Here is a 16,467-nt window from a genome sequence, read left to right as displayed (position 1 = left end):
TGCCCCCAACTGGGCATGAAGACAATCAGCATCTGTCCAGGCCCTCGGGGAGACTGCAGAGCCGGAGATGTTATATATGTATCTGTGCAGTGCTGCTGCTACAGCATGAAAGCAGCAGGGTGGGTGGAGAGGAGCTGTGAAGGGCTCAGCCAGAGATGGGGAGATGAGGGGCTGGGAAAGGGGGCCGAGGGGAAATGGATGGTGCCAAAAAGGATGGGTTTTGCATGCGAGTGTCTGTCACTTGAGATCATACAGATGGTTTCTCTTTAGCTGCGGTTTTGAAAAGCCCCCAGCCTAGTCTGGTGGAGGCTCTTTCCTGCCAGAGCCAAACCTGGAGCTCCCAGACGCAGAAGAAGAGCTCAAAGGTCTTTGAAAACAGAGAGTGCATTATGCTGGGGAGCTGGGAACTGGAACTCTGTACAGGTACTACCACACACCTTTGTCTGCTTGTCCTGACAGGACAAAGCTCAGGAGCAGCACTCTGATCTGGTCCTCCTGCCTGGCAACTGGCTCCCCCACGGCCTGCCTCCACCACCACTACTCTGTCTGCAGGCAGCCACCTTTCCTTCTACCCTGTCCTGCACAGCAACCTCCTAGCTATAATTCCTCTGACTTGAGGAGGGGCCATGTCTATCTCCCCACCACTCCTGCTGCTCCCTCCCTGCTTGCACAGAAGTTTCCTCTGCCTTTGCTTCCCCTTCAGACACATGTAGGTTCCCGCAAGGGGACACCCCCATGCTGCAAGGCCCCTCTGGGGCATTGGTCTCCTGCACCCCTCCCCTGCCCCAGCAGCAGCACAGACAATTGTTTTTCTTGCTCCATTAAGCCAGTAAATGAGGCTGGCTTAGTTCAGCACCGTGAGCCGGTGCTCTGAGCTCAGGATCTGTCTCGGCACAAGAAGTAACAGCGATGTGAACACAGGAGCGAAGGAGGGATTTGCAAGTTTGGCACCACGCTCTTCTACCCCCAGACACTGATGAGAGCAGCTTCTTGAGACCAAATTAAGCAAGCTAATGTAGCCTGCAAAAAATCTGGGGCTTGGCCAGGTGACCGTGCTGCCTTCTTTGAGGCCATCCACCCTGCTCCAGGAGAAGATAAATCAATGCAAGGCAACATCTACCAAGATATTGACTTTGGCTCTGCTCACGGACTGCCTGCACTTCAGAGATGGGTAATATTCAGCTTGATTATCTCTCACCGCCAAGAGGAAGTTTCTCTCTATGCTTAAAATCACTGGGATGAGCCAAGGAGAAATCGATCTGTGGGAGAGAAACGCTGACAAGAAAACATGAGTCGGAGACAGGATGAGAGTGGACGATGCGTGAGCAACGGAGACAGCTTCTGGCAGCTTGCCTGGCCAGGTTAGCAACAGCCTGGGTCACTACAGCTGGAGAAAGATTAAGACCAAACACATTCATCCAAACATTACAGCAGGCTTACGTATGCTCTTCTCCCTTTCCCTGAATAGCTTTTCTTCTCCTAACTTGCTTCTCAGCCTCCTAAAACATCCTTTCTCTACCCAATGCACTGGAGTTTTATGGGTGCTACATATGTCCCTGTAAGTCGCCCAATTCGCTGCTATTGCAAAGCTCGCTGCCTGCCCTGCTTTGTGTTTTATGTCACATGCCACCTCCCCGGTGGTGAAAAGCCCCAACAGCACCCATACACTGTACCACATCCACCTCTCAGGTAGACCTTGAGTCTCATGGGCTTATATCCCAATACACAAAAGTGATGTCACGCCAGGGAAAGGTGACATTTCGTTAGCAGAACATGCTGACAAAGCCTCATCAGGTGAACATTCAGCAACATCATCAAACATTCCCACTGAGCATTCAACGTGTTTTTCCTATCACCTTTGTGGTAAAATATCCTCTAGGTCCTGCGCCCCCCCCAAAGACAGCAGATAAGAAAAAGATCCGAGTCCCTCAAAAAAAAAATGGTTTTAGGGATGGTCTTGATGCCGATTCCTACTTCTTCTGACCAGGTAGATTGTCACATGCTTGGACTAGAGTGGCACTGCCTACAGACTCTTTGGAGCACACCATGCTCCTGGGATGGAAGGGAGAAGGGCAGCCACAGCAGAAGAAATGGGTAAGGACCTTCTGGCCAGCCTCACTTGGCTCTTTGCTGAGGTACTTCTCTGAACCTTTGTGTTTCTGCCCATGCTTCTGCCATTCTTTAAGCCTAAAGGTTGCAGAGAATTGAGAAGCAGAGGTGGAATAGACCCAAAGGAAGCATCTAGTCTGTTCTTCTCTATGAAGGATGGATCAGCTCTACTTTGTCATTTGTGGCATCTGTCACTCCTCATACATGTCTAGTCTATCCTTATAGCCCTGCAGTGATGGAGCTACACAGCCTCCCAAGGCAATTTGATTCACTGTTTTGCTAGCTTTACTGTTTCAGGGTCCTTACTGACATTCAGCCTGTGTTCTTGCTGCGATCTTAAACCATTCCTCCTCATCTTCTGCAAAAGAGATCATTATTTTCTTTTGTATCTTATGTACCAGCATGCAATGCTATTATTCATATCTCACGCTTAGTCCTCTCTTCATTAGGCCTAGCAGCCCCATTTCCATCCATCTCTCCTCACTGACTGTGCTGTCAAGACTTCTGATTATTCTCACACCTCTCCTCTGGACCATATCCAACTGGTCCACATCTTTCTAGAAACATAAAGTACCCCAAATAGACACAGGACACTACTTCAGTATATACAGTGATCAGGAAACAGGCAACACTACCCGTGGAGCAGAGACACAGCTGGAGCAGAACACAACACGGCATCCAGTAAGACACTGAATGATGCTGTAAAATCTGTCGTATGCCCTTATTTCTCTCTTCTCTGGGAGCTGGATGCTGCTCCCATTTTGAGCTCCACATGAAAAAAAAAAAGGGTATTTCAGAGGCTAACTGATCTGACTACATCCAAGGTCCTTGACCCACCTGGCCTGCATTTAAGCACCACTTCCCAGCATAGGTGAGAAGCAAGCTGCACATGTTCCTCCACCTTGGGACACACTTTTCAAGTGGAAAGACCTGCATGCCTCTGACTCATTGCCAGTACTGGAGACCAGCCAGGAGAATAGGAAGGGAAGAAATGCCATTCTAAAGGCCGATGAATACGCATGAAGCATGTTACGCAAGAACCCCTGTGGACCCCCTTGTCCGGGAAGAAGTCCTACAGATGGCCCATCACTAAGCACAGTTGATGAAGTGGGGAGGATGTGTGGGTGGACAGATAATTTGATATTTAGCTGAAAGAACTAAAACGGGTTTAATGCAGCACTAGGAAGACAGATTGCCTGCAGCACCTTCTGCTCCTGATTATGGATGCCAATGTCAGGTTTCCCTTAGGTGTAAAAACAGCCAGGATGTGTGCACTTTCACCAAGGCTTCAGAGTCTCAGTCACACAAAAAGGAAGTATCACAGGAGGATAATAAAGAGTGACCAGCACTGAGGAACACCCCTGCTACAGCACCAGCAGCTGGCTTTAGTTTCCTGTAGCATCTTATGGTTCCATGCCAAACATGTGGGGCTGTCTCCAGAGTTCCTGGAAAGCCTCTCCTGTAATGGACAAATCTGGCTGACATGATCCTAACTTAGCAGCTAAAGACCTGCTGCTTCTCTTTAAGGTCAGAGAGGTCTGGCACTTTGTACACCAAGAACTTTCCATAACATTGCACCACCACTGTCTTTTAAATGCACTTGCCTTCTTTGCCAGCTGCAGAAGAAAATCTTAGGTCTGCACCCCAGCACTGATCTGTGTCACCCCATGTCAGCATCATGCAGGAGTATCAAGCTTCTCGCTCAAGAAAGTGCTACAACAGGGGAAAAAAGCCCCCTGCTGCCCCTTCCAACTTTCAGCAGTAGAATGACAGCACACCAAGGCAGCACTGCAGTGTGTTCCTCTGCTGACAGCAGCAAGGTGTTTTTTGCATCAGCCTGCAGCCACAGCTTTTGCCTGTCAACCACCTCAGCAATGACTGGGCTCTCCTTCCACTCTATTTCCAACTTGAGCTGCAACTGAAAGCAGGAGAAGCAGATCACTAGGATGCAACAGGCATCCAACTACATCCCTGCTAGGAAAAGCTTTACTGGTGATGCAGCCCCCACTTCTGATTAACCCTCCCACACACACCCCTTCCTATGAGCTCCCCAGACAAACAGGCACCAGGCATTCTGTGTAGGAACAGAAAATAAATACACTGGGAATGCTCTGCAGGCCCAGTCAGAATACAAAGCACTGATTGAGTGGCCATGCCCAACAAGAGAGCTCAGAGCCTGCTCTATCATGTACAGCTGAAGAGCCAGGGTACTGCAGTCACTATGGTGCTCCCCCATCCTTCTCTGCCTTTCCCCTAGTCCCCCATTCTTGCTCCCAGGTCCATGAAGAAGGGAAATTCAAAGGAGATCAGAGTTGAGCAAAGAGACAGAAAGAAAAGGAAGAGGGGGAAGGGGCTGGAGACAGGAATAAGGGCATGTGCTGGGGAGGGGTGAAGGGCGAGGAGGAGATTAAATTAGACAGAGAGAGAAAAGCAAAGGAGGGAGGGAAGACATGGGGAGGGCAAGGAAGAGATGTGACAGACAACTTCACCAAGTAAGGTGGCAGGATGGATGGGGGAGTGTGTCAAGCAGAGGGAGCTGGGTGCGATTTGCAATAGGGGAGGGAGACAGGAGAGGGAGGTTTCAGCTCTGTCTCTCTGATGAACTTATCCAACCTTTCTCTCTCAGTGGACAAATCTGTGCAAACACTCTCCTCTTTCCTTCTGGCAAAAGACAGCCAAGGATGGCAGTGGAGGGGAGGCAGATGAGGTACAGCATGTGCACAACTTGAAGGCTTTGGGCACACTCCAAGTCTCAGCAGTATTCATAATAAGAACAGGCCCTAAGAAGTGGGTCTAGCTGATAAAGGAGATAACTCCTTTTATGTTCCTCATTAGCATGGGATCTCCTATTACTGCTGTCCACATTTAGCACAATCTAAGTGGTCCTGCCCCCACATGCTGTCTTGCACTGTTTACTGCCTCAAACCATGGCTGCCTTATACATACAAGTGAGAAAGGCAATTTGACTATGCATATTTCTTTATGCTTTCTGTCTTCATGAGTTGTTTTTGTTTATTTAAGAAATGTGAGGCCAGTACTCCTGGAGTCTGCCCTCATTCCATATCCCCACCATCAAGTTGATCCATTTAAAAAAAAACCTGCCATTAGTGGGAAAGTTGAGGGTGGAAGTCACTATGAGGACTGCACTTGCTTAGCTTCTTATCACGAGGTCCATGGTTCACAAGACCCTAAGTCAGCTATTCTCTGGGTACTCGCTTGTGTGTGTTAAGGCCTGTCTGAGCACACAGCCAGCACCCCTATCTTAGCCTCACCACATCCAGGACTGATTTCAATTAAACAGGAATGCAATCCAAGAAACAGTCAAATACACCCGTGCAAGTGTACGGCGGGTGCGTGCCAGTGACTGTGTGGATGTGTGTCCCCCAAGGACTACGGAAAGCATCTTGTTCCCTCACATTTGCTTCAGCCCCAATTGCCTCTCTGCAGTGCTAGCAGCCACCCTGATAGTCAGTGGCATGGGGTAACTGGGTGGCGACAGCAGTGACTGGCTAGGGAAAGTTAGCCAGTGCATCCAAAAGGGCTTACATAAAAACTGATCAGACTGCTGATCTGAGGGCTGGAGCACCTACCCTACAAGGACCGGCTGAGAAAGTTGGGGCTGTTCAGCCTTGAGAAGAGAAGGCTCCAGGGAGACCTTATTGCAGCCTTCCAGTTCCTGAAGGGGTCCTACAGGAAAGCTGGGGAGGGACTTTTTATAAGGGCAGGTAGCAATATAACGAGGATGAATGGTGTTAAACTGGAAGAGGGTAGATTTAGACTAGATATTGGGAAGAAATTCTTTACTGTGAGGGTGGTGAGACTCTGGCACAGGTTGCCCCGGAAGCGGTGGATGGCCTCTCCCTGGAAGTGTTCAAGGCCAGGTTGGACAGGGCTTTGAGCAACCTGGTCTGATGGGCGGTGTCCCTGCCCATGGCAGGAGGGTTGGACTGGATGATCTTTAAGGTCCCTTCTAACCTGAACTATTCTATGATTCTATGAAAAGAAGTGATTTGCTGTGCCTATGGTTGAGTGCTGGGATCATGATGTCCCTGCAGGTTCTGTTGCTCAGGGACCAAAGAGGTGGTAGTGAGAGATGTCCTTATGGCAGAGGAGAAAGGTGTGGGTACCTAGAAAGCTGTGGGGCTCTGAGGTCCTCACCTTGTTGTCAGGAACGACAGCCCGGCTAAGTGGGAGCAGCCAGGATAGGTCAGTGTGCCCAGCCCGCAGCACTGGAGGCAGGGGACAGAGTCTGTCTGAGAAATAGCAGGGGGGTGTGGAAGGACTATCCCTGTTTAACCAGCACACCAAAGGCTAATGGGATGGGAGATGGGAAGAGGAGGGACTGCAGCAGTCCCTTTCCATCTTCTTCCACCAGCTTAAAACCTCCCCTGTCCTCTGACTAGAGGGGACTGCTAATAAACCTGCTGGCTCTGAAGGGACAAACAGGCTCCACTGAATCACAGCTCACACATGGCCCTGCTCATACAAGGAGGGGGGCCTAATGCCCCTTCCCCCAGGAAGCCCCACTAAACAACTGCCTCAGCTGGTGCAGACTCCCTGCTCTATAGCTACAGGCAGGGAGACTACAGATCATACTATATTGTATTTGGCAGAGGAGACAATAATTTTTCAGGGAGTAATCACTCCCCAAATCTCACTTTTCTCCAAGCTCAGAGGACACCCTGAAATATATGGGGGTTTCCTAAAGTCTCTGTGGTACCTGCAGCACTCAGTAGGGTTCCTACCTTGTAGTGGTGGTGTTTTTCTCCCCTCTTGTGCATTTTCCAATCCCAGCATGCTTATGTATGCCTCTGTCTAACACTCTCCTTTCTGTTCCCTGACAAGATGAACACAGGGCCTGACCTTAAACAAATTCGTGCCTACTCCTGTTGGGAATCTGGGCTGGGGGAGGGAATGGAGCTCACTACAAAGGAGCTGGTGTGAAGGAGTCAGCTAGGCTTTGTCACTGTGGCTCCTCTCTTCCAAAGGAAAAGAAAGAGATAATGATGTTAGAACATTTTAACCTTTCTTTTTCTGAGCTTGATAGGCTTGGCCTGAGGCACCTTTCCTAGCAAAAACAGGCTGCTGAAAGATTGATTGGTTGGGTGCAGAGTTTAAAGGTAATTTTCTCCTGTCACATGCACATAAATTATTGTGGCTCAAGCTGTGATCAGCGCCACGTCTTACTTGTTCCACTGCTTTTATGCCTGGACTCTGATGAGGGGTTGTAAGAACCATGTCCAGTGCTCCCCAAGCAGCATCCTATATAAACATATATCAAGAGCACCACAGGCATACATACAAAGTTAGTGTCTGCAGAAGGGGGAAGAAGGGGCACATGTCTGCAAATCTGTACAGCCAGGGATTTCAAGCTGCAGAAGTTGCAGCTAGAGCCTTGTTTGCTCATCTATGAACCTGTTTAAAATGTTCTGTCCATGAACGCCAGGGCAAGGAAAACTCATCCACTCAGATTATTCACAAGGGGGAGAGCAAAAAAGATGCACATGCACACACACAAAGGAAGCACAGCTGCAGCCAAAGTGAATTCATTTTTAACATTCATGAAAATATTCACAGAACACTTCAGTGCTATTTGCCTAAATTTTGCTGCTTGGAGTAAACACTTGAGCCAGTGCAGGGTGTATGTTCTAGGTGCATACTGCATCAGGAACTAGGGGTGCCTCTTGGCTCCAAGTCACAGATTCACACTAAATCCCCAAGTACACGCAGTCCCTTTACTCCAAGGCACAGACTCACAGTCAGCCACTTATTCTTGGCCCTGTCACAGCCAAAAGGACTTCGCAAGCATTCTTCGCCATCATGTTCCCCATCCGTCACAACCTTATGCAAAGGAGGCATGTGCGCTCTGCCAACTTTAAACACAAAGACAATGGCAAGCAATGACAGCTCTGGCATGTGCCTGGTCTGGGGGAGCAGACCCCTTTCCTCCCCTCTGCTTCCCTCTCCCTCTCCTCAACTCATCCCCTTCATTGGTTTCTTTCCCTCAGCATCCTAAGCAGCTCACACAAGGGAAAATGCTACAGCACACAAGGGAGACTCAGCTGAAGCCCTGAAGACAAGAGCTGTGTGCGTTGTCTCTTCCTCCTCCATAAATACAGCTGAGACGACGACTGGGTAATTGGCTAAGTGCCTGTCAGCTTAATAACAGAGAGAGAGAGAGAGACAGAGAGAGAGATTTGTATTTACTATTCAAAGTCATGGATGCTGCCTGCCAGTGGATTTCAACATGGGTTTTGTTTGCACAGTGAAGCACGAAAAGTGAACGGACAGGCAGCTCTGAGTCACAGCCTCCCTTGTCCAGCCTTGCATGAGTGTGGATGACCAGCCTGGGATGGAGGGAGTGAGAAAGATGAGCGCTGAAATAGCTGCATACAGGTACTGTTGGGTTCCCAGTTGGAGTATCACTGGGTTCCTACACTGGAAAGCACCATCACCACCCCTGATAAGACACTGTCATCACCGATGCACGAAGTCACACCGCATTAGGGGCGATGATGGAGGTGGGTCTCCAGCACAGTCACCCTGACGTCCCAGAGCAGGGTGGGTGCAGTGGTGTTTTACTGCCATGAGTGGTGGCTCCACAGCTGTGTCACCACCCCTATTACATTTCACAACTGCACAGAGACTGGTGTGTGGGGACCTGAAGCCCTTTTGGCCTTTCTCTCCCACTCATAAATCCAGTGCTCCTTTAGGAGACCATCTAAGGAGAGCACCTGTCAAGAGAAACCACTCAGGCATGTCTCACCTCTCACAGAAGGGTGCAGGGGACAAGCCTCCCTGCTCTTCCAAAGCATTCACAAACATTTGTACACTGTACACAAGGAAACACTTTTTGTTTTTAAACAGAAACAAATGTGGGGAAACACATACTCACGCATAAGCACACAGCCCCTAAACCTCATGCAGATGTGTTATTGCAAGTACCTGTTGAACTCCAGCCCAGTCTGAGCAGGCTCAATTCCATCAAGTTTGCTCTGACCAAAAAAGCCCAAGCCCAGTGCAATCAATAGAGCTGTGGCAGGGCTATTTCTCCTCTCTTTGCGTGGGGTCAAGCACAGTGGGGCGGGGGGCCACTCTGGGGTCATAGCTGGCCTCTCCCACACAACTGAGTTGCTCCTAATAAAAATCTGCAGAAATATACCTGCACGGGGGAGATTGGCTGCTCAGATTATTTTGAAATAGGTGTTTTCTAGGCAGAGGTGAAACTCATCGTTATTAGTTCCCATTACTTACCATAAAACCAGACACGTTAGATGTGCCTGAAGCCTGAAGCAAATGCTTTGGTGTCAGATTCAGCTGAAAATCACATTCGTTTCTTCTTCAGGGAGAGGAGTGTAAAAGAAAACTCAGTAAATTCCTGACTTCACCTTTGAGCCCTCCATTGCACTTATTCCAGCAGAGCATGAGTTCACACAAGCCAGAATGAATTTTGATGGACAACAAAACTAGGTGCCTTCAATGAAAATGTCTATATTCAGTCCCGCAGTGAGCCTGGTGAAGCCCTGTCACTGCATCAGCAGTGAGCTGTGGCTCCGCAGCTTCGTCAGAATCAGACGCCTGTGGGTCTGGATGTAAAGGGCAGGTACGTGTAACATACATTTTGAAAACTTATAGTTATGAGATGGCAAATTCCAGTAACTGTGAGCTATTTTAAGACTGGGTCTTTCCTCATGACCTTCTGGGGAGGGGAGCGGAGTGGAAGACGTACTGACTCTGAGACACTCCAGGTAACACGTACTACTATATAAATTTTAATGTCAACTAAGTAGGAAAACATACGGTACTTAGCTGCAAACTGAAGTGTGTGTGCAGACTCAGGGGAGGAGGTTAAAGCCATACAGTCTGATACTGTCTCTCCTCCTCCATCTTTCTGAATGCAAATTATACATACAGTGTTATTAAACATACATAATTTCACCAAACACAAGCTTTTTCTTTTCTACTTTCCATTCCAACTTTGCTTGTGATGGGTTAGTCCCATTTTGCAGAAAACATGGTATGACAAAGGCTCCACTTAACGCTGGCCACACTATATATAAATCTTGTGCATGTATAAGGACAGATACTAATTGCAAGCCTCTGACCATATACTACTGCAACTTTCTTTATCATATGTATGCACTCACACTCACATATCTATGTATGCATGTGTGCCTCCATATAATGGCACCATCTGCTGCCAGACCTAGAAGTTTTGCAACATCATCTGTTACTACATTTATATATTTTTTAATTTCTTTTTTTTAAAGAAAAGTATCAGCAGAGTACAGCCCCTTTTGCACAAATCCCAACATACTCCCTTGGCACACGTACGCTAGATTTGATAATAAATGCTTTGCATATACTGGCAAAAAAGAAGAGCGTTTGAGTCTTGTAGTCAATACCAGCAGAGCTCAGGATGTCCTAGGGAGACCTCATTTGTCGCATTTGCAGGGTCGTTGCGTAGCTGAGCCAAAAGCCAATCCAAGCTAATGGATAGGTCACCAGGCTGGATGCGCCCAAGCCCTACTGTGCGACCCTGGGCGAGTCCCCTCACCTCCCGCCCACCCCCTAACAGCCCTGCACGCCCCGTGGAAGAGGGGATCTCTCTTACTCGGTGCTTGCGTGGCACTTAATACAAAGGGTGCCTCAACTTAGCGGTGGCCTTTTAAGTGCCACAACAATACTACTAATAATCAAGGTTACAATTTTACTGCCAAGGCTGTATTATTATGTAGCATTATACCTTCGAACATGCCTATTCTCATTTCTAGCAAAGAGCTCAGCTCAGTGCTCCCTGTTATAAATCATATGCTAATTATAAGTGTAATCTGAACAGCTTTTACTTTTCTTTTAAAATGACTGTATAGGGCACAAACTTTGTTGTGGTGCTGTGTTGCCACTTTGCCTGAGGTGCCTTTGTCCTCTAGCATAGCTCCACGTGCAGAATATCAGCAAAATACTGGGAGGCCAGGAACAGCGTTTGCATAAATTGCTTATATTGCAGGATTACACCAACAGCGCTACCATTACTGCTGGTAATTTGATTCTAGCCAATCCTTTAACACATGTAACTTGAAGAAACTAAGTACCTATTAGGATGGAAGCTCCTAAATGTGCTATCAGCCTTCATGTAAACCTCGTGTTATTTAAAAATACCTGGTAAAAATGGAAATTGCACACTCAGTTAAATGTTAGTTTTCATCAGTGCATCAGCATCAGATTGATTTAATTCTTGATGAAAAGTTGATGCTTGGAAAAACCCAGGAACAATGAGCCAAATTCTGGCCTTGGCGAGATCCCAGTTCTTCAACGGGCTGAGCATCATCTGAGCAGCACTCAGCAGCTTAAGCCCTCTATGAGTCACTTGTACCTTTTTATTAGCAGTCCCCAGGAATCTGCCCCAAAGACAAATGCAATATTTCTGGCAGTGCCCTTGGGCTTTGGTGGAATTGTACTGGTATAATCGAGCAGATGGGAATGGGGATGTGACCCATTTTGGTTCCAGCTAGTGATGAGCTCCATTTCAGAAGTCATTACAGGCCAAATCTGCCCTTGTGACAGGACTACCAAAAGCCCTGGGCAAGTCCCACTGATGCCCTCAGAACAGCTCTTCAAAGGCATTTTTGGGTGAGCTGCTGTGATGGTTCCCGAGAGAGTTGATCTTTCACCCTGACCTGCTGTACAGGTACCGAGCCCAACAGCACTGACTCCATCACCATTTTGCTTCTAACCCATCTTCAGGGGCAACTGTGACACAGAGGCACAGCTCCCTTCCCTCCCTTCACTACTGCACATGTCCCAGCTTAGCCAACGTTCTCCTTTTTCTCTTCCCTTCCCTAGGCTGAAGGTGCGTAACAAAACATAGGGTCCCTGCTGATGGTCACCAACACTTGCAGAACTAATGAGGTGGAAAGGGATGTTGGTTTTTGGGGTTTTTTTCCCATTTTAATTAGTTTTGGGGGACATTTTGTGTGTTTGTTGTTTGGAGATTCTTTTTTTTGTTCTAACCTCAAGCAGGGAAGTTGCATACAAAACCTGACAACCTCACAGCCGTGATCTTGCAAGCAAAACATTGGCAGGAAATGCAGCACACAATTCCCTCTCAATACTCAAAATAAGGTTCAGTGTCCTTCTTCACTAGCTGAAGACAGAGTTAAAAAATGAAGTCTTAGTAAGTCTGACAGGCTCTCTGACATACAGTGATCATCTCTGAAACATCCTGCTCTCTTTCCTTGGCTGTAGCTGGCCAAACACCATCTCTGCTCAGCCCTTCTCACCTGTTGTAGCTCTCAGACCCCTCCTCCCTTTTCAGCCTTGCTCTAAGGAGCAGATCATCACCCTTTTCCCTGTGGATAGTCTATGATGAGCTATTTTTATTCTCTCTCTCTGCAATTCCCTGACTAACTTCCCCATGCCAAATACTCACTAAAAGTCATCAACCTTCAGCAAGGCCAACAAATGAATCAAATCTGCTGCCAGGTCATTTAGGAGATGAGCTAGTACAGAGTTAGGAACATTGTTTTAAAAGTCCATAGCAAGGGAATATTTTAAATGCCACAGCTTTAAAAAGTCATATCCAAACTTCCCAGAATAATTCTGTAGATGAAGCTCCAGAGGAGTGGCTTCCTTTAGGAACATTAGGGCTTATAATAAACTATTTTTCTGCACTTCATAGAACAGTCCACCCACCCAATCTTCCACCTACAAGTGTAACACTATATACAAATGTATAAGGCCTCAAAGGAGAAAAAACATTCAGAATATACTGTCTTCACTGCTTTGCTGAATGATTTGCACCACAATTTACATGAACAAAATGTTTTTAGTTATATTATCACTGCATTGCTTTTAAATCTCTCCAACTGCATATCATTTTTCCTCCCTCCTACATTTTCATTTCCCTTCAAGCTACAGGATGGAGCTACTGGGCACTGGTAAACTGCCACTGCACACTCCCTCCTCCTTCTGAAGTAGATGCATAGCAAAGACAGGTGATGTGACCTCTGCATAGAAACCTCTTACCTACCTCTCTGTGAAGGTAAAGATCTGCTCTGAGCACAGTTAGTATAGATCATCTAATGTTTTCTTCCCCATCCAGCTCTTCCCCTCATGTTGTCATTAGTGGATCTACAGGCAGGGAGAGTGAGACACTAGGAGTTTTTCAAACACAGGGCTGTCTTAAAGTGAGTTATGTTTTCGAGGGGCAGGGAAACAGCAAGGAGGAAGCTAGCAAACCAACCCTTGCTTTAAAACTGAGGGAATGAAATGCTATCCTGGAAGACCTAAAGTGTAAGGGACAGAAGGAATCTCATCCCTTCCAGCTGCATGTGGCAGTCCTGCCTCCCAGAGCAGCCTGGCTTCTGCCTCTCCTCTGAAGGAGAGACTGAAATATCCCAGAAACCTGGGGCTTGTCCCAGGGAAAGGGAGGAGAAACAGCTGCCCTTCCTAGGGAACGTGAAAAGCACATAGCCAGCCAGACCTGCTTGAAGAGCTTAGGAAGGCGGTTGAGGGAGGGAAAGCCTGTGCACTGGCCATAGTTACTTCTGACAGAAACGCAGCCTGCCAGGAACACTGTATTGCTCGGGGCAAGCAGTTACATGGCTGGGTGGCGTGCCACTCCCGCAAACTGTGTCACTTGGCACACATCTGGCTGGCACAGCTGGATCACCTCACTCAGGTGTTTTATTTCAGCACCTGACATAACACTGGCAAGCCACACACTCCACACACAAACACCAAAACCACTCTCCCATGCATCCCCGTTGAGCTTGCTGACGAGCGCTTTACACGCAGCACATGCAGGCACCATCTCCACCATCCACTCAGCCCTCTCTGCTGCAAACGCAGCTTTAGCACGCAGCACCTAGATAAACTCCAAAGCTCCAAGGTTAAGTGGGAAATAGAAATCCAGTGACCCCTGGCTGGGCAAGTGAACTTAATGACTTGTCTGCTGCTGTATGTACCAAACATATGCCAGCAAACATCTTCCTGAGCAGCCCCTCCAAAGGAAAAGATTGATGGAAGCGATTGCCTTTAAAAATGGGATTAAGTCAGCTGGGAGTCCTGCTAGAAAAGGGTTAATAGAATATATGAATTGCTAGTGAGTGGAAGGGAGAGGAGAGAAGCTGGGAGGCAGAGGCAACACCCCTTGTTAGGTGTTTACCATGTCACATCTAAACCCCTTCCATCGCATATGCAAGGCAGATGAATTACTCTGTAAATCCTATTACTCCGTGTGGATAAATCTTACATGTGAGTTAACAAGTCTGGAGAGCTGGGGAATGGAAGCTGCTGAACGAATATTCCAGGATCAAAACAACCCAGCACACGGGAGCTGAGAGAAGCAATATGCGTACACACACACATCTTCCTCTTCTAGCATCCTTCTTCCCTGATCCCATCTTGCTCGCTCACATACTCCTCTGTCATTAAATGAGAGGGATGCAGGACACAGGGGATCATGTAGCAGACCATTTGGTGACATCTACCAGGATTTATTTTGGAGAAAGAGAAAGAAAACTTTGCTGCTGCTGTTAGCTTTGCTAGGGAATTGCTCCCTTGATGCTTCAGGGTTTGTGCGCTATCAGCTTCTCATACAGATTACAGACTTATTTTAAATTACGTCCACTGGTTTTATAGCCATAATACACAGTGTGTGCACAAACTCACATGCACAGAGTTAGCTTCAGTAGGGAAGTTACTGCAGGTAAGTTGAGAGAGGCAGAATTTGAAAAAGAAACCCACAGAAAAAAGATGACTGCATTTCGGATATTTGGGATGCTCCTAACTGAAAGCCCAAGTAGCCTCGGAACTACCTTTAGAAAACATGCACGATGAATGCAGGAATATAACACTCTGTACTGCCAGTGAACAAGGCTTCATGTACAAAGACACCCTCATCACAACCACTCAGATACACAGGCACAGCATACACCCATTTACTTAGCCCTGCAAAAAAACCAACACAGAGAATGAGATACAAGCTTTGTAAATGTCAGAGCTCTTACACCATTTTTTCACCAGCCTTTTCAACTACTGCTACATCTCCCCTTCCTGCAGGGCAGAAAAAATAAATTAAAAAAAAATAATTAAAAGCCAGAGTTTCCCAAAAGAACTTGCCTAAGAGTTCTGGCAGCACCAGGGATAAAGTTTTTGCATAGGTACAGAAAGAAGTACGGGAAGATCAATGGAACATCTGGCAAGCACAGCTGGATCCCTTTTTGATTCCTCTATTGATACTGCAGGGCTCGTGGAAAATGTACGTTCACAAGAGCTGGCTAACACAAACAGATCTTTTCCCACTGAAATCTTTTTGATCCAGAGCACTACACAGAGGAGAGTGGTGGCAAGAGGTTTTCAAAAGCTTTGCTATTTTTTTTTGCATTAAAGCACAAACACACACGCAGAGCTTGTTTGTAGCAGCTGCTGCTACTGCAGTTCGAGAGGTAAAATAACACACGCTTTCACAGAGACATATACACGCAAATCGGTATCGCCTCACATGTATACGCTGCATACATAGAAACACCGTTACACACACAGAAAAGGAAAAGTTGGCAAAATGCCCTACCTGAGGATGGCTGTGTCCCCCTGCCTCACGGTGATGTTATCGGTACCTCGGGTAAAATCCACGCTGCGGACTGGCAGCCCTGTAGGGAGAAGGCAAAGCAATCTCAGTAGGACCAGCGGTAATTGTTTCCGATCAGGCTGAGCCCTTGCTACCATGGCTGGTCTCGTCGAGTTTCACTGGCTGTACTTGTCTCTCTCTCTACGTGTGGATGTGGATAGACAGATGTAGAAAGAAAAACAATAATAATAATGTACAACTCTCGCTTTGATCAACAGCCCCAGAAAGGGGAGGTGATTTCACAGTCCTCCTCAGCTGCCACTTTCTCTTGCTCTTTTCAGTCTCTTGTTGGCTCCTTTCCCCCTCTTTTATTTTTTTTAAGGCTTTCCAAAAAAAAGTCTTAGCACAACCTTCAATTAAAAAAGGAAAGAAAAAAAAAAGAAAAGAAAATGAAAAAAAGCAAGCGGAAAAAGTCAGGTAACAAAACAATTAATAACCAACAACAATTAAGTCGACCCGTTTGGAGTGATGGAGAGAGGTGCGAAAAAAGGAAGAGGAAGAAGGCGAGTCCTGCGCCGCCGGGCTGGGCGAGTGGATGGTCCTGCTACAGTGCGCGGCTGTGCAGCCTCCCAGCCCCAGCTCCCTTCCTAACCCACTTTCCCAGGCGGAGCGAGGGAGGGAGGGAGCGGGGGAGGGAGAGAGGAGGGAGGAGGGATGGATGGAGGGAGGGAGGGAGCCTCACTCGTGAGACGGAGGCTCGGCACCACGGCGGCAGGGAGGGCGGGAGG

General features: G+C 47.5%; 1 protein-coding gene across 1 annotated transcript in view; it reads right to left on the bottom strand.

Moving 5' to 3' along the window:
* Nucleotides 1–15,907, bottom strand: part of LOC104546926 (limbic system-associated membrane protein) — a gene marked incomplete at its 3' end in the record, with an annotated part of 143,758 nt that extends 127,851 nt beyond the window's left edge. The window contains exon 1 of the mRNA XM_010192436.1: nt 15,683–15,907. Within this exon, the coding sequence (XP_010190738.1) occupies nt 15,683–15,837 (155 nt within the window). The remainder of the gene's footprint in view (nt 1–15,682) is intronic.
* Between the last annotated feature and the right edge of the window lie 560 nt (nt 15,908–16,467).

Source organism: Mesitornis unicolor, unplaced genomic scaffold (genome assembly GCF_000695765.1).
Source record: "Mesitornis unicolor isolate BGI_N332 unplaced genomic scaffold, ASM69576v1 scaffold17899, whole genome shotgun sequence".
NCBI classification, from domain to species: domain Eukaryota; kingdom Metazoa; phylum Chordata; class Aves; order Mesitornithiformes; family Mesitornithidae; genus Mesitornis; species Mesitornis unicolor.
This window is presented reverse-complemented; position numbering and strand designations above follow the sequence as displayed.